The sequence below is a fragment of the Vanessa tameamea genome, chromosome 17 (assembly GCF_037043105.1).
Source record: "Vanessa tameamea isolate UH-Manoa-2023 chromosome 17, ilVanTame1 primary haplotype, whole genome shotgun sequence".
In the NCBI taxonomy this organism is placed as follows: domain Eukaryota; kingdom Metazoa; phylum Arthropoda; class Insecta; order Lepidoptera; family Nymphalidae; genus Vanessa; species Vanessa tameamea.
Window position 1 is genome coordinate 5,143,774 of NC_087325.1, and position 26,549 is coordinate 5,170,322.

At 31.9% G+C, this 26,549-nt stretch overlaps 3 protein-coding genes across 3 annotated transcripts; 2 read left to right on the plus strand and 1 right to left on the minus strand.

Moving 5' to 3' along the window:
• The first annotated feature begins 4,377 nt into the window (after positions 1-4,377).
• On the plus strand, positions 4,378-7,295 carry LOC113400287 (uncharacterized). The gene is made up of 3 exons (XM_026639809.2): positions 4,378-4,658; positions 6,479-6,688; positions 6,851-7,295. The coding sequence occupies exons 1-3, from the start codon at positions 4,616-4,618 to the stop codon at positions 7,060-7,062; spliced, it is 465 nt and encodes a 154-aa protein (XP_026495594.2). The 5' UTR covers positions 4,378-4,615; the 3' UTR covers positions 7,063-7,295.
• A 2,412-nt stretch (positions 7,296-9,707) lies between these two features.
• Positions 9,708-14,926, minus strand: LOC113400272 (polypeptide N-acetylgalactosaminyltransferase 3-like). Its single transcript, XM_026639790.2, has 7 exons — positions 14,702-14,926; positions 14,486-14,634; positions 14,317-14,411; positions 13,365-13,545; positions 12,551-12,689; positions 11,473-11,658; positions 9,708-11,381 (listed from the first exon to the last, which is right to left on the minus strand). The coding sequence occupies exons 1-7, from the start codon at positions 14,729-14,731 to the stop codon at positions 10,347-10,349; spliced, it is 1,815 nt and encodes a 604-aa protein (XP_026495575.2). The 5' UTR covers positions 14,732-14,926; the 3' UTR covers positions 9,708-10,346.
• Positions 14,927-16,146: 1,220 nt separating this feature from the next.
• LOC113400263 (ATP-dependent DNA/RNA helicase DHX36-like) lies at positions 16,147-26,440 on the plus strand. Its single transcript, XM_026639774.2, has 12 exons — positions 16,147-16,427; positions 18,682-19,278; positions 19,351-19,520; positions 20,448-20,610; positions 20,714-20,987; positions 21,569-22,031; positions 22,540-22,770; positions 23,875-24,053; positions 24,132-24,456; positions 24,765-25,021; positions 25,948-26,128; positions 26,301-26,440. Exons 1-12 carry the CDS (start codon positions 16,269-16,271, stop codon positions 26,386-26,388), a joined length of 3,087 nt encoding a protein of 1,028 aa, XP_026495559.2. The 5' UTR covers positions 16,147-16,268; the 3' UTR covers positions 26,389-26,440.
• The last annotated feature ends 109 nt before the right edge of the window (positions 26,441-26,549 follow it).

The following is a 26,549-nucleotide window of genomic DNA, read 5'->3' on the forward strand; positions in this document are numbered from 1 at the left end:
GCAAAGCACGTTCTCAGTTAGGCGCGTGGGTATTTACAGTAAAAAAGCTTAAACCGAAAGGAACAGCTGGTTTGCAGATAAACTTTTTTTTACTACAGATGACCATTTACAGTTGATAAAATTTTGTTACTTGTGTGTTTATCACAGTAATAGAAATACCACAAGTTTAAACTTCACGCATAAAACATTTACTTTATTTATTAAATATATAAGATGACTTATTTTAAAAATCGGTCGATTTTAAAAATAATAATTAATACTATATTAAGTTAAATTGAATTCAATACAAAGTATGGGATAAATTAAAAATGTTGTTTATATAAAGAAATTGAAAAATCAGTCAGAAAACTCCATTCAAAAGAGTATAAATCAATTTTGTTTGACACTGGCACGTAAGAAGAACTATTCCGATAATTGAGATTGTGCGTGAGTCAATAAAAAAAAAAACAATTTTATGCAAAAGATCACGCGCACAATTAAAACTCTTATTTAAAAGCCTAAATTGAAATACAAAATCTATGAAATTCATATATATTATTGTTATAATCGGATTAAATAAAACACAGAAGCGTTAACACTAATTAAGTTTAAACATTGTCGACCACCTGTAGAGTTATTGTAAGTAGGCTAATAAAAGTAGTTACCATAAAAATACTCATTCTAATCGCCGATTCGAACAAACATTCAAACATAACTTCACATTAGCCGAGAAATTGCATATTTGCAAACCACCCTAACAGTTCTCCGCTCGGAATAATAAACAAGTATAATAATGGGTACTGCTTCCCGCAGCCCATAAACTGTCCTGCTTGTTGTTCGGTTACAATTACAATATTTTCTCTTCGACAAGGCTTAACGACACTTTAAATGGTCCTTGTACCAATTTTCGCACCTCCGATTCTTATTTTTTCACTTCTCGAATTCAATTTAACCGTCATCGAAGTTTATGAGATGGGTTCGCGTTTTTTTTACAGCAAAATTGTTTGTAATAACTCCAGCACGATGAAAGAATTATAAGCTATGGAAAAACTCAAATAGCAAGAAATTATCGGGTTACGAGTTTATAATTGCGAATATAAATCTTGAATAAACCATATTTTGAATATACCAAAAAAGAAGTTTCTCGGAATAAAATTCACAGTACGCGTGTTACATACTTTACCGATCAAAAATAAGTCACGAATGGTACGCAGATATAATGTAGGCGGCAGTTGAGCCTAGAGATGTGAATTACCTTTATTGCGCGATAACAATTAAGTAAATCGTTCATTATCGTTATTTCTTACTGTTTTTGAATGCCTAAACGTCCTATAAAGCCTATCTTCAAGCTGGTCAACTTGACTGTGAGTATTTATTTTTATTTCGAAGAGGTGGTATTGTTACAGGGCTTTTATACATATTTTATTATTATATGATGATAGGAAGCTTCACATCATCATCATCATCAGCCCATATTTGTCCACTGCTGGACATAGGCCTCTCCAAATGCACGCCACTGTGGTCTTTCTTCGGCAATCGTGCCATCTAGGCACTAAGCATGAGGAAGCTTGACTAGTTCATAATGTTTGTAACAACATATACCTATAATTAATTGTTTTTTTAAATTAGTATTTTAATCATCTTCGGCTTGACGGATTCTAATGTGGCATACAAATCGATGGTATTGATCGAGAAGTAACGGCTACTAAAATCCATAAAGTAAAATACATTATTATAAACCCTCCTTTAAAACATAAAAAGCATAGTTAACCTACAATTTGGCCTGAATAATACATACTAACTGGAACACTTTAATTAAACACAAAAAAAATGTGATTGCGCGATCAATATTATTTATTGACACTTGATTGATAAGTCTCTACAAGGATTTCCTCAATTCAAGTACTTTTCAGTAGTCTCAGTCACGCAATCAACTTGCTTATCTTTACTATAAATAAGATACTTTACATATTTATTGCACGTTTAATAAACCCAATTACAGACAGCCATGTCAGGCTTTCTAAATACCCTTGATAATATTCTATAAAATTGTCGTGTAACCATACTTGATTCGTTAAAATGAACAATATGAACGAAGTGTCTAATTTAAAGAATATTTTAATGTGTCAAAAAACTTTAATTTTAAAAGTAATTTAAATAATAGGTGAGTAGTTAAGCTCATAAATAATTATAAGTATCAATACCGTTTTGTTTGATGTAACATTTAAATAAGTTTTTTAACTTTGAAAGCATCAAAAGACTCTAGTTTTACCATAAATAGGAAATATACTTTTTCGAAAGTCGGAAAGCGAGATAAATTAAAATAATGGCTTAGGATTGTGAGAGCAGACGTGCGCAGGAGTATCTCACGCGATCGCGTCGCGTCCTTCCGATCCTATCGCCGAAGCGGGGTCACTGTGTCGGACATTTTGGCATTCCATTTAAGTACACAATATATCTCCTAATACCAAAAACAAAGCTTAGATGCGAAATACGTGTTGAATATGAACACCATAACTTTTCGCAACTTTTGCCAAATACGACATTATAATTCAAAATTTAATTGTGAAATGTAAAACTTTACGAACTTTCTATTTCACTTTTAGAGCCAGGCTTTTAGAGCTAGCTATTATTAAGTTTGTCTGTACCACTTGATAACCCGTCGTTACGTATATGAGCGTATTGTATGGTATCGACGTACTCACGAAGCACATTAAACGGGGAGGGTTAACGTATTTATAGATACATACATACATTTACATGAAATGTTAAAAGGTTTTTAATTAAATTGCATTTTACCGAAAAGCAAAGAAGCCGAACGAACTCGTTGCACTAATCAAGGGCGGTAGCTCAATCAAATGAAAGCAATAAATCTCCAAAAACCAGAAGATTCAATTATACCGCTACCGGAAGGCAAGAAGAGTGGCAATAACAAATTGTCCAAGATAAATAAAATGATTTTAAAGCGGGAGACGCTTTAAACTCGTTTATGTTATCGCGTTTCGTTGCCGCACTTTTTGTGAAAATCTCATTTTAATGCTTTATTTAAAAATTAATTACCTACTCCTTTTGAAGTAACTGTGCCGAACAAAATTAAAATATTTGAACATGCTTTGGTGATGATGCGACGGTTGATCTGTCTATTATATGTTAGAGATTATTTTAAGTGTGAAAGTTACTCAGTTAAAGTATTGTAGATAAAACTTTATTATAAACATTGCATTCGGTTATTTTATAGCAATGTGTTATAAAAAATTAAGTAGGTATTAGTATTGTCTTGTTACTTGTTTATTTAAATATTATTAAGTGTTATAACTATTGTAAATTATTTTTTATTATACATAATATTACACATAATATAGAAACGCTAAACATTTTATTTTATCAACCGTGCATGTCATAACATATTTCTGCTAAGAATTCGGCTGTCGACTGCACATTTTTGACAGCATATTATGTATTATTCATAAGTTACACATATAGAGATGCTCTAAATAACATTTCCATCACGTGGGCAGAGAATTATTAGGGCTAGTTGCAATCCATCTTTAAATCTGCTGTAGCGTTATCTATTGGAGGCATCCAAGTCGGCATGCCGACACGATGCGATGTCGCCTTTAAGACCGATCTCGGCCACTATTTCGCGCTTACCACTCTGGAAACTATCCAAATTAAATTCAAAACCTTATGTTAAGCTGATATGGTTTAATTTCCAAGTTAACTTCTAGCACGAAATCTCGATGCGTACATACGGTCAACCCTATTTAACAAGATAGCCCCGGCATGACACCTCTCTCGATCGATGAAGCGTGCTGCTATTCTCTTGGTCGTCGAAAGTAATATTACACATGACGAAATTAAATTGATATAATAATTTTAGTTATGACTTTTAAGTATATATTTATATAACTACCGCGACATTTACTATGATATGAGAATAAAATTATATTTAGTGTTTACATACGTTAATAACATAATTTAGGTACATTAATTTTCTAAAATGTCAGTTGTTTAAACTTTAAGAAGTGACTTTTAATTTGATATTAATTAAGAACATAGCACCTTAATTATAACGTCCAATTATCGCGAAAATGTAAATGATATGTAAAACTTTACAAGATGACATATATTTAGGAAGGAATCGATTCTTTGCCAAACGTAATGTTAACATTTTTCCGTACATAATGACAACATTTTTAGCATATTTCCTATTATATTTTGGAAGTATTATAATATTGTCATAATCCGAGTGACATTAAGGTAGGCATTTCTAGACGAGAATAGCATACATATTTATATATGTATATTTACAAAAATCTGTGCCGAGCTCTAATACTGCCTACGTCTCACAACCGCATCGTCGTAGAAACTATTATCGGATTAGGTCGTATAATTTATTTTCGTCTCGGACATGCCAACCGATAAAGTTTTGGAAAATTCTATTTCAATTTAGATAATAGAACGGTTATCTTCGTTATACGCTAACAACATCTAAATAATTTACTGTCCGGCGATAACAACACCTGGAAGAGATAAAAACAATGCCATTATAGATTAGTACGATAACCACAACAGTGTACAGACGCGCTTCTAGTATTATCCATGCTCTATATAGTTATACGTATTTCTTGATAATATGTTGGTGTTAATATTTAGTTTCGCAGGACTTCTGTCACTTGGTAAGCTTTATAATTTGGATTAAATTTATTTAAAAAGAGAACACTTGCAACATGTCACAACTATTGTCATAGTTTAACAAAACGGTTTCATCACATCCTTATATTTCGGTCCATCGTTACGAATTAACAAGGCCTGCGCCCGCGCCTCACGTTGTACACAATGGACTCGACACATCTCGCTTCGCAACTACCGCTTAATAAATATTTATTCTATTCACTGTTGACAATCATATTTACATTGTTACAATACCAGACGCGTCCTGACACAGGCGAAAAGCGTAGGTCGAAGTTTTCGTTATGAGCATCATTGGTTTCGAATTTAGGTTAGTGTTACGCGCGATAACCGATTATAACAAAGTTTATATTATGATTAAGATAAAAAACAAAGGTATTCAAGTATGATTCTACAGTAAACAAATGTTAAAAAAAATATATTTATTCTTTACAATATTACGTATAGGTTAGATGATCCAAAAGCGTGGACTTAGTTGGTATTTTTTGATTTTCACTATAAAAATATAATAGTATATTATTACGTATACTTAGGATGGAAAATGATAAATACTTAGATAATTTCGTTTCGCATCATCTACATTCGGTATCTTTAAATTTAATATATCTTTTAAATGTATTATACAAAAGTAATAATCAACTTGAATCAGGTATATCTGTAATATTGAATTTTGCGTGTCAAACAAATAAATTTTGCGTACTTTAAATTGAAGTCTTATTATTCAAAATATTTTAAAATCCCTATAAATCAGTAGGTACTGATAAGTATTATATTAAGTTACATTAGAGACCAAGATGCATGTGGTAAATCATGCACAATTATGTCAGACGCCCATCATCTACTTTCTCGGACGACCAACGGACGATCTCTTCACGCATCGGCGACTGATAGGCCACCTTTACCGTTTTAGGTTTCGCTAGATTGATACAAAACTTTCGGATTCAACTTTCCAATATACCTACTAACTACATGCATTTAAGTCTTCTTAAACATAGTCGATATGATAGAATTACTCAAAGTTCGCCTTTCTGCATGATCCTTAAAGCTTTGTATTTTAACATTTTCCATGCAAATATTGCAATTAAAGAAAAACAATATTTCTAAATTATTATTGCATTCAAAAGCAGTAACGAAATATCTGTTTTAAAAAAGTTAATAGCTGAATAACATTAATTTTAATTCAATTAAATAAAGTTTATGAAATTTGTACAAACGGTTAATTTGTAACTAAAACTCTTTTTATGTACGTATGCTCAATAAAAAAATATAAATCGATATAGTAGGCATTCGTCATAAGCAGATTCCTTTGGTTTCAATAATTACTTAAGGTATGCGCGGATCAGATCGGAACGCTTGCCGATGACCGGTTAAATGGCGCGAAACGGGAGAAAATGACGTATGATTGCGGCCTTTAAAACAAACGTAAACTGCGCTTCGGAGCAATCATTACACAGCATATGCACGGCGTACGGCGATCTGTTCCGGACCAGAAGAGACTGGTGCACAATCCGATTCGACATACTACAAGAATGTCATAAGTCAAGTGTAGCGAAGTAACATGACAGGCGAATCTGTCGGACTTTCTTTTAAGTAAGGGTGTTTTAAATTACGGTAAGCACTTCGTGTTTAAGTGCGGATCAAATTAATTTGTCATGTTGACCTGAATTACTTTTTTTTATATATCAAAAATATTATTTAGCTCATTTGGTTTAATTATTATTAGTAGTTAAGAACAATAAACTTGCCACATCCATTAATTAAAACGTAATTGACATGGAATTGTATTTTTGAACTGTTATCTTTGCAGTATCTTCTGAAAGCTGCTTCTATCAAAGATGTTTAGGATGTCACCCACAAGAAACAGTATGGCCGGGGTCTTCAGTTGACTGCGGGCCATCAAACTGGGTCACAGCGCAATGGTTACATAATCTTGGACATCCTCCGCCATCAACGGACTCAAAAATACCAATAGAAATGCGTTGTCTAAAAATGGTAGCAACGCCAGATGACAAATCTTGTAAGTTAATACGTATCTAATTTATATTTTAACTTCAATTGCCATTTTTAATTTTGTATTTTTTATTGACACTCGAAATTTAATTTCCGTATATATATAAAAATAAATCTACAAATTTATTTCTATTCATTTGTTCGGATACTCAATGAAATATTTTTTCAGACGGCAACACTGTGGATACATTGCGGGGTTGCGTGCCGAGGGCTCAGGTGGATTCAGTGTGCCTTGCTCTAGTAGCCGTTGGAAGAGCTCGAGGGCACAGCGACGCGAGATGCTTCATATGCAACGGTGAAAATTGCAACTCTGCCATGAAAACTTCCTATAAATTATACGTTTTCATACTATCTTTACTACTATACTATGTATTAAGATGAAACAATTTAAAACGATATTTCAGAAAAATCTCACAATGATTCTTTGATTAACAAAAACTAGCAAATCATATTTGTGTTACTGTCCGTCAATGATAAATAATGGAAAAAATAGAATGTGGAAGATGAGAATAGAAAGTTTGAAAGGAAACAATTTTATACAAAAACCTGTAATAAGTTTAATATAAGAGTTACAAAAGTGGAATTTGTTTTAAAAGATAAAATTAGTTAAGCACCTTGGACCAAATTACTTTATCATTCCCTGTGATATATACACAACCTCTTTAGACGCTACAATTATTTTCATATTAGCATATCAAATTATTTTATCACTTTTTTATTTAAGATACCTCATAACAGTATTATTACTGACATGACAGATATAGAAATATTTTAACTCTGCCGCTCTGAAGATTGCAACAAGCGTCACCGTATTTTTAGTTATATTAAAATAGAGCTTAATTCAATTACAGAAGCTACAGAAATGAACGTACCATGACGGTCGAAAGTTGTTCAATTACACGAACAGTGAGATAATTTTAATAGAATTGTTATCACTGCATAGCATTTCTGCTAATTATTATTTTATTGAGAATATATATTTTCTCATTATGAGACATATTTAAATGCATTTATATAAATGTGTCACAAAAGTCAACTTTGATATAAGTTAAACATTATAAACTTAATGTTGTAGGTATTTTTCTTTCAGATTAGTTATGTCAGACTATACTTTCTTGATCTATTTAAAAACAATCTTCAAATCTTATATTAAAAATAATATTTAAAATTAATTAATATGACATTATTATATGAGATTCTTAATACAGATATACATAAGACTAGATGTTATAACGTTCATATACGTGAACCATTCCTTATCTATATAATTTTATTAAAAAAACATTTTATTTTATATTAGTATTGAAATAAATATTTCTTAACATGTTAGATTAAAACACAAGATAAACATGTAAAATATTACTATAAATATTAAATTTTAACATTGCAACTTAATTTTTAAATTATTACATAATCAGAATTGTAGTGAATAGTTATTTACTAGATTAGAATAATATTATAAATACATATATATAACAATTGATGATGTCGTCCTTGGGCAATAAAGGTCAATCGTGGCAATGGCGGCCAAACTCAAGGGAGACACGGCGAACTACACAGGACATGTTATGGCGGGTAGGCGTATGAGCAAATACAGGTGCACTGTCTATTCCCTCACTATCAGAATATGATGGCAGTTGAAACAATTAAAATACATAAAACAACTTAAAGTATTAGTATAAATATTTTTTTATCAAAACATTATTCAAACGGATAAGAATAATATCACAAATTCCAATAAAATAAATACGATGGCTTTAATAATAATAAGTACATAATATCCAAAATATATATATTTATTCTACAGATATATAGACGTTATTGTTAACTAATTACGGCGTGCATTAGGATGCGTGACGTTCGCGCTTAGTTGAAGAGCGCGTCAAGATGATATACAACTTAATTATAAAATAAAATTAACAAATACAATCAAATTTGTACTCTTTTGCTGTCTCTACTTTTAGTCTATTCACGCACCCGAGACATCTTGTAAGCACGAGTGCCGTTCACTAACACAAATGCACGCCGTTAATTTAACCTGGAGGGGCCTTCGAACATAAATAGATCTATAAGAAGTCATCATAGCAGTACTTTAAATTAAAAAAAAAAAATCAAAATAAAGATACTATTTTATAACATACTAAATAAAAAAAAAAAAAAAAATGTATAGTATCGGTAGGCAGACGAGCAAATGAGCCACCTGATGGTAAGTGATCACCACCGCCCATAGACAATGGCGGTTTAAGAAATATTAAACATTCCTTAGATCACCAATGCGCGACCAACCTTGGGAGCTAAAATGTTATGTCCGTTGTGCCTGTAGTTACACTGGCTTACACACCTTTCAAACCGGAACACAGTAATACTGAGTACTGCTGTTTGATGGTAGAATATCTGATGAGTGGGTGGTACCTACCCAAACGGGCAGACGGTACAAAATATATAAATGAAATCGTTAACACGTATTTAATTCGTATATATCTTTATACTAGAAATTCTGCAATCCACTATTTATATAGCAACCAAAAATGTGAAAAAACATGTATTAATTGGCAACTAAACTCATAAAAATATTTAATTAATTCCCAAACATACTGTATGGCAGTTTTTACTCAAATCTACTTCTAGCTTTAAGCTTTCGATTAATCATTCACGAAGAAAATATAGAATTTTCTCAGAACCAAGATCCAATTACGAAGACAGCTTAATTAATAACAATACTTATTTACGTTCAAACAAATTAAATGCAATATCGATAAAACGAAACTGAATGTCTTTTATAATATAAAAATCCTAACATAAACATCTTATTGACTAAAATATAAAAATAGTAATGACCATATTAATTTTTAATATTATTAAAAACTAACATGACCATGAATATAAAGTGACCAAAAAGGTCTTAAATAAATATACTACAAAATTGTTTTTGCAAAGAACATACTTAGCATTTTTTATAAAAAAAAATAATAATATCTCATTGTCAGTACAACTCCTCACTCATTGAGAGTTTCATATAAAATGAGAAATAGCAGGAAGCAGAGTGAAAACGAAAATTAAGGAAAAAAATGGATTTAAAAATCATAGTTTCGAAATTAACTATTGTTTTATATTGTAAAAAATGATACGTGTTATTAATAACACTTTAACTAGATCTCTAGTATCGCGTCGATTTAAAAATTTGCAAGCATATGTAATTCGGAATATGGTAAATTTATTTGGTACCACTGAAATGATTTGTTGATGGAAAGAGGAGGCTAGAGGAACTCTTAAAGGCTAATTAGAAGGCCGCACGTATACGCATTTAAAAAAACTTCAAAACCTTATTAATTTGAAAGTTTTTTCTTACGCGAATTGAATTGTCAACATAATAAAGAGTTTGTTTTTTAAACTGAAATCATAAATACAATAAAACAATGGAATTTTGTACTAAAAACTGATTGTGGGAGTCACAACTACCCCAAGACCTAAATCGAAATTAAACTTATTAGCTAAGATAATCGCACAAATCGAAGACGCAAAATACCTCCCTTTTTATTTCACTACGGAACCATAAAAAATGTTATCACTTTATAGATATGAGTTAAGATTTCAAAATAAATTTAGTACTATTTAGTATAAACTTAATATTTGTACGAGTATTTTTACTTACGAATATCACATTTTTAACGCCAAGGCACTCGTTCAAAATGCCATATTTGTCTGTTGTCGTTTAAACACCGCTTAGCTGTCAAAGGGTCACCGATTCCGTCCTCACTATCACCATTAACTAACGTCAAACAAAGTCCATCTAATGTCTTTAACCTAGGACCTTTTTGTTGCCAAATCTGTTTTATGTTCTCTGTACAAGTTTTCCAAACTGCTCTCCCATTCCCTTGCTCTAAACACAATCCTTCGTCGGCCATCACTTTCCCCTCGACGGTATACACTAATAATCTATCTAGATCGAGATCACTTCCACAACTTATACTCGAAGCGGGCCCCCCGAGCCCAGGGGTTCCTGCAGTGACTCCGATACAACCACCCTTATCATTGCGTATTCTTCCAAACCACCTCTCATCGGTTGGGAAAAAATGTTGCGGCCACACATTCTCCAAATACCACTTGAAGTTTTTGCAATGTAAATTTTTTCGAATCTCAATTCTATCGCCCACACTTTGAGAGTCACGTATTGCAGCAACTGAAGGGTTAAATTTAAAAAAAAAGTCTGCCCATTCGTCCATCCAAACACTTGCAGCTCGCGCAAGATTCGAATTCAGAACTTTCGCAACACCACCGGGATATTTGTAGGGACTATGCCTTCTAAATATGTGACCGACCCGGGAACAAGGTGTTATTTCGACTCTCGCTCCGCACTGCCACGCTCGCCAGGATAATTCTAGGTTTTCTGCGCCCCATATAACCATACCCTCATCGTACCCTCCCAAGCGCCAAAATAAACTCTTTCTCACAGCGAAAAGACCGCCTGCCATCGCTGGTGTTGGATAAGGTTTAGAAGGATTTTTAGACTTATTTATCATTACCTCATTGCTAGGCATCAGCCAACGGAAGTGAAGGCGCCAACTAAATGCTCCCCAATGAGCGTCGATACTTTTTGTGTATGCTAATGTATCGTCGGAGAGGAGATCAATGTGCGGGCAAATGAATACGTCGTCACTTCCTGCTCTCTCTAAGAGCGGCTCAATCCAACCTTGTGTGACCTGAAAAGACAAAAGAAAGAACAATCTAGATAATTAAACTATTCGTTGAAATTATAATGCGAATATAAAAATTCAATGTCAGTTTACTTGCCTCACAATGTGCATCCAAGAAAAGTAAAACATCTCCTACAGCAATTCTGGCACCCATTAGTCTCGCCCCTACTAATCCGGTTCGATTATGACTCCTTAGTATTTTCACATTATTCAAGTTTTCAATTGCATCTTCTAATTCTTTACCTAAATACTTGCGGTCGCTCGCATCGTCTACTAAAATAATCTAAAATAAAATTTTAAAATTATATTTATTGTTCCACTCTTTGATCATTATTTATATCTAGATCGACAAAGGTGAGAACGCTTCGAATAAATACTAACTAACAATTAGCCACTCCTAGTAAAGTAGTACGTATCACGCACACCAAGATATTTTAGTTCTTTTATAGTGCGACACTCTATCTAGATAAATAAAACGTCTTAGATTTCCCCCTTCGCTCAATTTCGTGATGATGATGACAGTAACGTTAAGATGAACTTTGTATAAAACAAAATATGTTAACTATTTGTAGTATTTCCGAAAATATTGATTCAAATTTAAAAATGTAAAAGTAATTAATTATAAATATATAAGTATTCTTTTTTACAAGAAGTAGTTCCACGAATTACTCGATTCTTCTTTACGAGAAACTAGTCTTGCAGAAACTCACTAAAATCTATGTTTAGAAGTGGTGATTTCCAAATGGCTAGTGAGAGCCTCCTAAAATAAAGTGTATTTTGATTTAGGTGCAAGTGCAACAATGAAGTCTCCTCCACATTACTCGACAATGTGCCATTCTAACAATGTGCGACAAATAAATCTTACATTTGTTTAAACAATGAGTACTATATATGCTATATCTATATAGTTGTTACGAGACCACAATTCATATATATATTACATGAGCTTTTTATATATTTTCAATTCTACATAAATGTTATTAAATATCTATAAATTAACTAGGTTCCCATCTGGACTTCTTATAAAAAAATATTTATTTCCCGATAGCAGTTCAAATATAAACCATCCAGACACACACAAACAATTTCATTAAAATTAGTCCAACAGTTTAAGAGTACAGATTTATACATAAAGGTAATTGTAACTTTAGTCAATGATTTGTATAAATACGTACCTCTTTTAATAGTACTGTTGGAGATCTTAATAATACGGACATCACAGTTCTCATAAGAGTAGACCAAGCTTCATTGTGGAAGACTATAATTACACTCGCTGTTGGAAGATTTTCCAAGTCGTATTCAACTCTTCTGCAACTGTCAACAAGAAATTAATTTACATTTACATGAGGGGAGAAAAGCCAAGCTTGATTAATCTATGATATTCACTTAGGATTTGCAAAAAAATTGTGTTTTGACCGTCGCCGAAACTGTTATCGGAATTGTAAAGTTAATAAAATGAAAGTGGAAACAAGTAGTTAAATGTAATAGTGTTGTATTATAAATAAAGATATATTAATCAAGAACTGTAAGTAGTGCACAATATAGCTGAGTTATTAGCAAATCACATAAAATACGTAAATATAAGGTTTGTTTATGTTTTTTCCTACATCCATTGGAATAGGCTATATGCTACCTCTTAAGTGATTAGCTTAAAATCCTACAGAATAGTGCTACAAAAATCCTACAAAATCCTACAGGTCAGGCCAATAAAAAAAATTTAAGGTTTTCTTTATAGTGTTAGGAATATATAAAATCATTAACAAGTAATCAAATTGTCTATGAACTAATCTTATTGTCTTTCATTAGTTTTTTATTTTTTTATTGATGTAATAAAGCAAGTAGCAACTCAAGGTTTAGAAGTATTAGCACCCTAATTTTGCAGTAAGCATGTAAAGCCTTATCATATTGCACAATGAAAATTGCTTTTATATAAAGTGCAACTAGTAAAATTTCAATATCATTTCAACAATATAATAAAATAATTCTCACCTTTCACTTCGCATATCAGGAAGACTTCTGTTTATTGAAATTCTATCACTTACAACAATATTGTATGAATGCAGCGAGTACAGGTCTCTGGCTGATATTATCTCTCTCTGCAATAATTGAACAGGTCTTCCCCCCTCTCCTGCACCATCTATTGGAGCATAGTGGTTGGTATTGATCATTTCTGAAAATAAGTAAATTAAATAGATTAAACATAATCATAAACATTTAAGACCTGAATTATAAGCCAGCATTAAGATGAACAAGGTAAAAACTTGTGTTATTTTAACCACATATAATTTTATTAGAATTTGCTACTTCAAATTAAAATCATGTTGTTCAGTTTGGTTGTGTTCATATTAAAATGCTTATTAGATCAGTCAAACAACACGACATCCAAGCAAATTTATGCCAAAATTTTGAATAAATGCTTGTTCACATAATAATCACACAATCAAATCAAATTTTTTGTTACCATTACATTGAAGTGATATTTACACTTGAAATCACAAAAGTTATAATAATACATACATTTACATAATAAAAGAATGAAACAGAACAGTGAATTAGATTATTCAACTGACTAATACTAAACTACATAATATTATATATATTCTTGTTTTATAACATTTTGCTCTGTTTAGATGTATATACTGTTTAATATGATTTAGGAAATTTAAAATTTTTCTTCATTTTGTAACTTGAATATTGTATTTGTAGGACAATAATAATAGATACTCATATTGTGCACAAACACCAAGTATCATAACAAATTCTACTGTTAAAAAATACTTAGCATGGATAAGGTTTAAATGATGAGTAAGCCATTGAATTACAGTCACAACGGACAAAACATCTTAGTTCCCAAGGTTAGTGACACATTAACAATAAGGGATGGTTAATATTTATTAAAGTGTTAATGACTAGAGGCCGTGTTGATAATAACTTAGAGTACCTTGAGATAAATTTCCTCCAGAATTTCCACCAACATAATGACCTACAATAACTCGCATCCCCATTTTATCCACATAATCTTTTTCATAACGCAAACTGAAATGTTTAAAATTATATTTAATAAAGTATTAGAATAAATTAATAATATACTTACAAATAGCAATACTTACCTCTTATACCAAGGATCTTTATTTCTGTTTTTGATTGTATTGTACAATTCTAAGCTTACATAAAACATTGCATTTATCAAAAATATTAATATGATAACTAAACTAGCAATTTTCTTTTTTCGACCTCTACACATCAGTGAACGTATTTGCTGTAAATAATCAATAAAATGAAATACTTATAATCAACAGGGCTGGGAACAAAATATATTTACTTACCTTCTTAATAACCATTGTAAATTCAAACATTTATTAAAAACATATATAGGTACTATTTAAAATTATAAATGATATATGTAGATGGCTGTCAACATTGTTTTTGAGTATTAAAATGTATTATTTAATAACAGAAGGTTCAACATTTAGTGGCTATATTATTTAATGTTATCATTTTTCTTTAGTTTCGAGTTTCGATCTCATCAATAACTACCTCTATCATTACTAGTCAATAATGAATGATTTTTAAGTTAACTCAATTCCACCTGTTTACTATATTACTCTATGGTAATATTGGTAATTCTAATTTGCATTTTGCAGTTACATCTCAACTGTCAAGTTGTTAGGGATGGGCTAATTCTAACTATTTTTATGTTCGAATATTTCGATTGTATAATTAAAAATTTAATTACAAATTAATTGAACGAGAAATATAAATTAAATACTATAATAATAAAAATATAAAATTTAAAATGCCAAATCTATTAAAGAAGAATGTAAAAAAAGTCACGGGCAACTATGAGCCGTGGGTGTTGTTAAATTTAAAAAAAATTGACTCGGGTAAAAAACATGGTGTAAAACATAGTACCTATTAGATACACTATATTCCAATGGAAATAGGAAAAAATAAACAAACCTTAGATTTACTTTCACTACTGAGAGTTTATGAATAAATATATCTTTATTCAAAACTTAATGGCAATGCCAATTGGATATTGTAAGATTATAAGATTAGTAATTACGCTGGATATTTGATTACTTCTTCGTTTGTATCTAGAACTCAGAGCAATACTCTTGCCAGTACCAGAAGTTTAAAAAAAGATGATGTTCGCAAGCAATCATACCATATTCCAAGAAGAATAAAGCAAAATAAACAACTTTACCATTGAATTGACGATTGCTTTGGTTAACATCTTGACTAATCTATCATCATAACAATTGGATGAGTACTGTCACGGATGTTATGGATATATACTTTCAGGTCTGTGTGAATAATACTTTACCGGCTTCAGAAACGCATACAACATATTTCGAATTATCCGATTGCTGCGGATAGTTTTAGTTACGAATATTTTATTATTTGGAAATTATAAAAGAAAAAATTACAATATAACAGCTTAACTTTATTTGTATAATCACAGATAAAAACAAACCGTTATAAAAATCAATTTTAGCTACTTCCATTAAGTATAACACCATGCAAAAATAAAATTATAGATTTTTTCTTCAGATATCCGATAACGGCTCTAAGCATATCTGATATAGACAGAAGGTTGAATGTCAAAAGTCAAAACATTCAGTAAAGACTTATGACATCATTAAACTAAGAATTGAATTGAATTGAATTGACTTATGACATGTGACATATCTGACATAATACATAGTTATTAATATAGATAATACATATATACTGAAATTATTAATCAGTGTCACCGGTACCAAGAGCTTATCTAGTCTTTAACTTAAATATTTGAATTTTGAATATTCATACTTTAAAAAGAGCGGACGATATAGTTAAAAGTGAAGTTTATCGGAAAAAAAAAATCCTAATTGCGTATATTTATACGCAATGTCTCGCGGTTATAACAACTGGTCCAGGCCCAGAGGATCAAGAGGAAGACAATGGGGTGGTCAAAGGCAAAGAATGATCCCTCCCGGTTTACGAGGGGCAGAAATTGGAATGTATTATAGAGGACTTCAAGTAAAGAAACAAAAAAAGGAAATAGTGGTAAATACTTTACTCCAATTATGTATACTATTCGTTGTTAATATGCAATTTATAAAGTGAAACTTAAATTTATTTTCTAGTTTATATATGTTGTATCTTTTGACAAAATTGTCAGATTCAATCAGAGATCAATTTTAAATTAATAATAATCTAAATGGTTAGGTTTTTACTACTAATAAAAAAACTACTATTACAGAAATACTTTACTGGCAACTGCTACATAAGTTACTTACAGTGATTTTTGATTACATTTTTCTTGGTGGTAGGGCTTTGTGCCCGTTTGGGTAGGTCCCACCCACTCATCAGATATTCTACCGCCAAATAACAGTACTCTTTATTGTTGTGTTTCGGTTAGAAGGGTGAGTGAGCCAGTGTAATCACAGGCACAAAGGACATAACATCTTAGTTCCCAAGGTTGGTGGCGCATAGGTGATGTAAGGAATGGTTAATATTTCTTACAGCGCCTTTGTCTATGGGCGGTGGTGACCAGTTACCATCAGGTGGCCCATACGCTCGTCCGCCAACCAATGCCATAAAAAAAAAGAAATATATATATTAATAAAATATTTGGTTGCATGATTTTTGTTTTATATGTTGATCGGTTACCACCACTCGTATCATATTCAAACCTGGCTTGCGTTATATAAAGGTCTTTTTGTCTTGGTTTTAGTTTTATTTTTTGTGGAATTGCCTTGTATTTTCTTTTACTTTTTTACCTGTTTCCTATCAATGTTCATCTAATACATAATCTTTTAGATTATAATCGAATCATATTCAATTTTTTTGCTGATAAGAAAATAAATCATAAAGCAATTATGAATTAAAAAATTACTCAGATAAAATATTATATTTATAAAGCAATATTATTATTATTTCTTTTTACAGTCAGATAAGTTGTTAGAGTACTAAATTATTTACATTGAGTATACATTCATGGCAAATAAAGTATAAATATTTTTTTATTACATACTTGGTGGTAGGGCTTTGTGTAAACTTGTCTGTGAAGGTCTAATCACCACTTACTAATATCAGGGCACCATTGTAGTCTACTGTCTAAAGATAATCCAAGAAACTTGGAAATATGTACATTACTTTACATTACAAAGCAGACATTACATTCTTCAACATATTTCTTTGATAAGTTTTCGGCCATGGTAGGAGAAGAAATGGGTGATTTGGTAGTGAAACTGGTATATCAGCAAAAAAACAGTAGCAACTTCCCAATCTTGTCTTTGACTCTTCCAGTTTCACAACCAATAATTTTCCATATACTGATAATAAAAATTATTATTTGGTGAACTTTTACTTCTTATATGCAAAGACTTGGCCATGGAACTCACTTGCTTAATGACTCAATAGAGTAAATTCTCTTAGTAACTAATGTAGTAAACACAGCGGCGGACTAACAGGGGTCGGAAGGGCTGGCTCGCATCGGGCCTCCAGTCTTTAGGGGCCCCCAAATACATCCCCCTGATCAAATCCTAAACAAGACTTTAAAAATGTGCTTATTACCTAATTAATTTCATCACGATCAAAACACTTCACTCTACAGCCATCTAGACTTTTTACGCGGTGGTAATAGTCTTTTAACTCCACTGGACGCGTCCAATAATCTGGGGGAATTCCCGTCTTTGTAGCAGGTACGTCCCCAAGAATCCCTGTATCAATGAGGTGCAAATAATTCACTCTTGTACGCCTACATTTACGTTCACTACATTCTATTTAAAAATAAACACTGACCTCATTTAAAATATATTAAATTTTATTACGTTGATATTTTATAGTTTATTAGTGTGTACTGATATTTTCGCGAACGGATAAGACTTTTTTCAAATTAACATTAACACTTATTTATACACACAAATGTAAACTAAATAAAAAGTTTGTAAAAGTACTTTTAAAGCTTCATTCAGCTTTGCCGTTCTGGGCCTCTGATCCGCCGCAATGATAGTTCGCCACTGACATAATATCATAATTAATTTAAAAAAAGTTCCATTATATGTTCTTTGATTATAATGCTCATCCTTCCTTGCTATTGATTTGCTATCTTTGCCAACTCTTGTGAATTCCTACAGTCACCCAATCATTAAATGAAAGAAAACTGGAATTGATTATCTTTGAAGTAAATTTAATATTAAATTATTTTTAATTATCTTATTCTTAAAAATACATTAATATTGTTAATATTATTGAATGGTAAATATTAGGTAGCATTAGGAACTCAATAATTACTTATAAATCGGGAATATTACAGATAAACCTAAAAATACCGAGTTTGGTTTTAAAAACTGTGGACACAAATCTTAAGTCAATAGCAAGAATTGCTGCTCGCCAGAATATTTTTTTACCTCCAATTAGGAAATCAGACAGTTTCAAAAATAATACAAAAATCAAAGAAATTAAAACTGCGTTATCCGATGAATCATCAGCAGATGAATATATTGAAGACAAAGAACAAAAGGCTGGTCCTTCTACAATTAGTGATTTTATTCCAGTCAAGCAGGAAGTAGAAAATGATTACGGTTCTAATCCAAAACTTAATGCTTTAAGAACACTAAGTGATTATAAATATGGTTATGATGATATTATAACTGGATCGTTTGATGAAAAACTGGATGAATGTCTCGCAAAAGGAATTAGTATTAATTTAGTAAATTCTGACACTGTCAGTATTAATACGGCTTTATTTATTGAATACGAAGACATGATAGAAAAAAGCAGTTATAAAAGTATGTTGACATTCCGAGAGAAATTACCAACTTATATCAAAGCAAAGGAAGTATTGAATGTAATTCGAAACAACCAAGTAATTGTTATCAGTGGGGAGACAGGTTGCGGGAAGTCAACTCAAGTATGTAGCTTAAACATTTATTTGTCTGATAATTATATTTATTCGTAGTAAAAACCAATTAATACAATTCAGGTACCTCAACTAATATTAGATGAAGCAATATGTGCCAAACGAGGTGCCAATGTGAAAATTTTAGTTACACAGCCGAGGCGTATAGCCGCGTCGTCCTTAGCTATCAGAGTTGCCAAAGAAAGAGGCGAGAGCCTCGGTAATTCAGTAGGTTATGCAGTAAGATTGGAGAAGTAAGTTAAAAATAATTTAACAAAATCAAAAGTTACTTGATATCGTGTATGAATAACAAGTATCTAAATTGTATAATAATGTGTTACTTACATAAAAGTGCTGGAAAAATAGTTAATGTTATCCTGTTTCCTTCATATTTAAACTTCATAATTTAATCACCATTCTTATTATCTGAACACACGATAAAGACAAAATGGTCCTAAGCGGACCAATAATAATAAAAATAAAAATGAAAGCCATAAAAACTATAAGAACTGATGCTTTTGTATTTTGCATATACATATATTTTTATTTGCAACTAGCCGTGTAGACGAAGGGATATCCCATCGGAAACATTGCACAGCTACCCACCGAATTATTTTCTTAAATATTAGGGTTTTTCGGTAATTTACGTTGCCTTCCTTCCATCTTTTAACATAATAAATGAAGAACTTCCGTACAAACTATCATCTCTAATTTCACCCTCACAGATCCCGAACTTTCAAAAAAGCTGTAGGAATAGTCATATCTTCATAAAAAGCATCGCCATAATTCTAACATCAAATATGACGAACTTAACATGTCTCATATTTTCAAAAGCGCTGTCTTACGTATAAATACCTAATATCTAAAAATGTCTCACTTTTGTAAATACGAAATTCCATACTAATTTTCACCTTAAATTTGAAAAAAAAGGCGCTGAATTTAAAAAAAAATATTTTAACAAACTCTTTAACGGAAGCCATACAAACTGTAGTCCATTATTCACCATTTTTTTATTTGAAAAATCCTTTTTTATACTCATCTACATTCCATTAAGAATTTCTGTGCAAAATTTCTTCCTGTTAGACCCAACCATTAGTTGTGGCTATGCGTTTATATCATTCAGGTATATTTATTTGCACTCAACATATTTAACTTTTTAAATTTATAATTGCAAATTTCAGGGCCGAGGAAAGAGCTCGTGGAAGTATTCAGTATTGTACTACAGGTATACTTTTAGCTGATTTAGAAGTAAACCAGGGCTTATCTGAGTATAGTCACATTATATTAGATGAAGTGCACGAAAGAGATGTACATGTAGACTTGTCTATGTGTATGCTAAAGCAAGTAAATGAACATTTTATTAAGTTAACTCTAGTTCTATATGATTAAAAACATCTGTTTATTAAGACTATAGATATGTACATATAAATAAATATTTGTCTTTTAGGTTCTACAAAAGCGTAAAGATTTAAAACTTATTCTTATGAGCGCGACGCTCGACGCCGAAAGTTTGTCGGGCTATTTTGACAATTGCCCTCTAATGCATATAGAAGGGCTAGCATACCCAGTTCAAGATATTTATTTAGAAGATATATTGGAATTCACCAGGTTTAAGTTACCACCAGAAAAAGTCAAGCAACAACAACCGAAATGGATGAAACACAGGAGAAATAGAAAGGCTGATGAAATGGAAAAAGATATAAAATACAAAGCCGAAATCGGTAGGCTATTTAATAATAATAACTATATAACAAAAACATAACATAATCAGCCTGTAAATTTCCCACTGCTGGGCTAAGGCCTCCTCTCCCGTTGAGGAGAAGGTATGGAGCATATTCCGCCACGCTGCTCCAATGCGGGTTGGTGGAATACACATGTGGCAGAATTTCGTTGAAATTAGACACATGCAGGTTTCCTCACGATGTTTTCCTTCACCGCCGAGCACGAGATGAATTATAAACAAATTAAGCACATGTAAATTCAGTGGTGCCTGGGTTTGAACCCGAAATCATCGGTTAACTTAACTCTTAATAATAACTAATAACTAATTAGCCTTAATTATTATTGCTTTTAAACATAAGCTTTAATTTTAATTGGAAATTTAAGACTATTTTCTTGTAAAAACGTATATTTTGCCCCAGGATGATATAAAATATTTAAAACACTCCAAAGGTTGTCTCGAGCTCCAGGATTACATATCACCGATTTTTTTGATTCGATTTGATCTGTTACTTTTTACTTTTATAACTGCGTAGTTGATCAATGGTCCATTTTTTAATAAAGTACGTATTACTGTTTGCAGGTCAATGGCTAGAGGTAAAAAAGAAAGATTTGAGCTATGATGTCTATAGAACGCTCCAAGATTCTAGAATTGAGGATTTAAATTTAGAATTGATCGTGGAGCTCTTGATTTACATATGCAAAGGAAAAGAAGGAGCGATATTAGTGTTTTTACCAGGGATTGGTGATATCACTAAACTTATGAGATTAATGGACGAAAGTAAATGTTTTCCCCGTTCCTGCAATGAAATATATCCTCTACATTCAAAGTTACCCACGTTAGAACAGCACAAAATATTTGAGAAGCCGAAAGGAAATATTAGGAAAATTATAATAGCGACAAACATTGCCGAGACATCAATAACAATTGATGATATTGTGTATGTAGTGGATTGTGGCAAGATTAAACTGAGTGGTCTGAACGTTGAACAGAACGTATCGACTCTCAAAACTGAATGGATTTCTCAAGCTAATCTGCGACAGAGGTGATTATATTTTATTTTTAATGTTAATTATTTGATCTTCATTTTCAATAATATTCAATTGTGATTTTCAAGAAGAATGCAGAACACAAGAAATAAGGTAGATATATGCTGTAAAACAAAGCTCATAGTGGCACTTCAACGAGCTTTCGCACTTGAATTTATAAAACAATCGTTATATAACTATATCCTCGATAAGGAACGGTTGTGTGTTAAATTATATTGTAAAACTAATGACTTCTAAGATGATAACCTACCTTGGGAATTAAATCATTGCTTCCATGCAGCTTCAAATCCCGCAGAGTTTTTTTGAGGTGTTTCTTTCCGAATCGGTGTAAGACTTTTTTCTTGACAATCATTACGTAAATGGAATGTATATATATTGAATAAAGATTTTTGACTTTGTATTTACATAGGTATTTAAAGAATTCAATAAAATAAAAATAGCGTTTTCGCACTCAAAATTCTGCTACAAAAAGATGTATACGGTACTTTTATGTTTTCTACGCAGGCGAGGTCGCGCTGGCAGATGTCAGCCAGGTATATGTTACCATTTAATAACATCGTTCCGAGCACAAAAAATTGCAGAACGACTCCTACCAGAATTACAGAGGAGCAACCTACTGGAACCAGTACTGATGATTAAGAAGCTTCGGTTAGGATTAGCAGCGGAAGCCCTGAAATTAGTGCCGTCACCCCCAGCCGAAACAACGATCCAGTGGGCAGTGAAACATTTGCAAAAGTTAGTAGACTCCGAAAATATTAACGTATTACATATGAATAAAACTGCTATTATGTGCGTTGACGAAATCACGACATCGCCTTACGAAGAAGCAGTTGATCTCCTTTGTAGTTTTACTAAATCTTGTGTTTTTTAAGCCGTATATATTAATCAGTTGGCCCTTTAGCCCGTCCACAGATCATTACTACTACAAAAAAACAGTTTTTTTATTTGAAACTTAATAAAAAAAACACAACTAGGCGGCGAGTAACACGCTCACTAACGTTGACAAGATGGTTACCGCCTTGCGGTGACTAACCTGTCAAGGTTACCGAACATAAATATAAGCCTATTCCAATGGAAGTAAGAAAAAGATAAACAAACATTAGATTAGTATTCCATGACAGACTTGCTATCTTCTAAAATATTAGAGATATACACTACTAAGAGTTGATTCTTAATATATCTTTATTTATAATTCAACACTATTACACTGAACTACTTATTTCCACTTTAATTTTACTTCTTAAATTCCGATAACAGCTTCGTCGATGTTAAAAACGCCATTTTTTCGCAAATCCATAGTGAATGTCGTAGATTAATCAAGCTTTCAACCAATGATGTCGCGTCAATTTGCTGTCAAATGTTGTTTATTTGGCTTTTTTCCTGTAATGGTTGGAATAGAGTATATAAAAAGACACAAGGTACATAATTTGAACATTAATTAAAAAAAAATTCTTACAGTACCCAATGTCATTTATAATATTACAATGTGCTTACATGGGTTGATGATCATGAAATCGCCCTGACCGATCGGCCTATCCCAAAGGAGACCAGCCAACGACGCAAGACATATTACAGTGCACAAGTGTGTGCGCAAACACAGTTGCACTCTCTATCACTCCCTCATCTGATAGTCCGATGGGACGACAAATTCGACAAGACCGGAAAAAGGTTCAGGCGCAGGAGCAACGGCTTTACGCGCTTTCCGAGGCACGGGAATAATATTTCCACAGAAAACCCAATAACTTTTTAACGACCCAACTTTGGCGTTTGATAAAACTAAACCAACGAGCCAGTCTATATAAATTAAATTGAATACATGTATGTTGTCTCATTCTGTAGATGCGGCGCTTTAGATGACAGTGAAACGTTGACGGCTCTCGGCTGGCATTTGGCGCGCTTGCCCGTACACCCGGCTGCGGGTAAACTATTGCTCTTTGGAGCGCTCTTCGGTTGCCTCGATCGTGCTGCCAGTGTCGCTGCAGTGTGGGGATTTAAAGACCCGTTTCTGCTTGTTATTGGTAAAACAACATTACACTTAATACATATCATGTAATAATATAAATTGTGTATTTATAAATAAATCATTTTTATTACAGGGAAAGAAAGAGAAGTGGACGCTGTTAAACGAAATATGGCACTCGGGGAACCCAGTGACCATATCGCAATTTCTGAAGCGCTTCTCGAATGGGAAAGCCGCTCTCACTCATCGAGGCGGTCGTTTGCATATGATAATTATCTTTCCAACAATACCTTGGAATTGCTATCCGAAATGAAGAAACAGCTGGGTAACAATCTTCGTCAGATGGGATTCCTGGCATCGGGCAATATAAGATCGTCATGGGAAAATCGAAACGCACATAACTTAAGTTTGTTTAAAGCTATAATTGCTGCGTCTTTGTACCCAAATATAGCTTATGTTAAGTACGTATAAATAGTCTTTTTTTATTTTAATTTTCATGAATAATCCATGTGTTCATATGTTATTAATACTCAAGAATGTCATTAACATGACAATATATATATAATAAAGGCATTCTACATAATTTCAATAAATCTAAGTACAGTATAAAAAAGAACTAACTCAGCATGTTTGTCAAAACAAGCTGAGAGAGATATCATATCACTTGGACGTATTTGGATACGTATAATAACGTATTATTATTTCATAATATACGCAAAAACACGTGGTAATTTATTTTAATGCTTTTCCAAAATTTCACCTTATACAGATGGTCGAACATTAATAATTTCCGCAAGCCGGCTAGATTCGTAGCACGCAGTCCCGAAGACGGGAAGTTATCAATACATCCAAGTAGCGTGATGGCCGGAGTTAAAGGGAGTGTACCAACCCAGATATGTGACAACCCTGGCGCTAACTGGCTTGTCTATTGGTTGAAGCAGAGGACAAGTGATCTCTTCCTTTTGGATGTCACTTTAATATACACTTTACCTTTGCTATTTTTCGGCGAGTTTGTTGTTGAAGATGGTGAGTGTATATTGGCATCAAATTTAGAGCGTTTACCAGATTTTACCAAAATAGGCGTTTTTCGATTAAACGTACGAATACATATAATTAATTAAAAACAATATACTATAATTATTTCATACTTTAATATTAATAACTAAATATATTTCACATTAATGTTGAATGTATTTATATGTTAACTTTAAAAAAAAACACATTGTAAAATGTTTTTTTACATATTTCCTCAATTTAAATGAAATCGAAAATTTAAAATTGAAATCAGCAAAATAGCAATATTAGGAAATATAGCGGCTGCATCGGTGTATGGTAGTTTCGATAACACTTAAAGGTCAAGGGAATAGACGTTGTTTTGGTATGTACTTTGAATTATAAGGCTTTTTAAACTGATAACTAATCCTACTGAGATTAACATTTTTGCAGACAAAGATTTTCATAAAATTTATTAAATTATTAAAAAGAGAAGGGTAACAACAATCGGCGGCAAAGTGAAAATGAAATTATCATTTTTATTACAGCACGCCTTTTAGTGAAATCGTAGAACCTTTATCACGTGATTAATCGGTTTGAAAGACAACAAAGACAATCTTTTTATTATAAATTCCTTTACTTTTGCGTACGACATTATATCTTTATTCTTGCGGTATGTAATGATATTGAATATTAATAATATCCTATAAAATTTTATATATAATACCTAAGTATGTAAATGAATAATAATATGGCATGTTTTGTTACAATCGACTAGGTCTTATTTGGTTTGAGTATACTACACGCCGGTGTACTCTTACGAGCACAATATAAATATCTAATAATGATGCTCGCTGATTTATAAATGCTCATGTTTTAATAAAAATAAAGATAAGATAGATATAGTCAATGTGTTTCTACCAGCTTTGTTACAAATATATATTTGTCTTGTTCTTTAGACACCGCTGATCCCGAAAGCTGTCTAATATCAATATCTACTACCAAAGTCCGTTGCCAGAGAGAGAGTGCTAATAAGCTTTTCGAATTACGAAGCTTATTAGACAAGGTCTTAGCGTCGAAGATTACTGATTCAAATACTCACTCGCTCTTTAATAATGAATTTGAAGAGCAAGTGCTCAAGTAAGTCTTTAATAATTTTCCTAACGGCTATTTTACTAGAATGTGTATAATAGATTTCTATAGTAGATCATAAAAAGTGATGTAGTAATATAAATAATTTTGTAAGTTTTATTTAATATTTAAGTATAAACAAGTCTTATTGTATAAATTAAACTTATTATTATTGTTTCAGTACTGTTATTCAACTAATTACAGCTGAGGATGAACAAACAGAGTATTTAGGTGATGATTTACCAGATTCAGATAATTCTGAAGGTTAAACAGAAAAAAAATGGTAGAATGTATGATATATCAATAAAAAGATAAGGTTAATTCGTTTCTTATTTCTCCTCAAAAATTGCACTTTTTTTAAATAGCAACATTTCTGCTGACAGTTTATTTCTGTTATCATTATTTTTTATAACAAAGGTCATTGTTATTC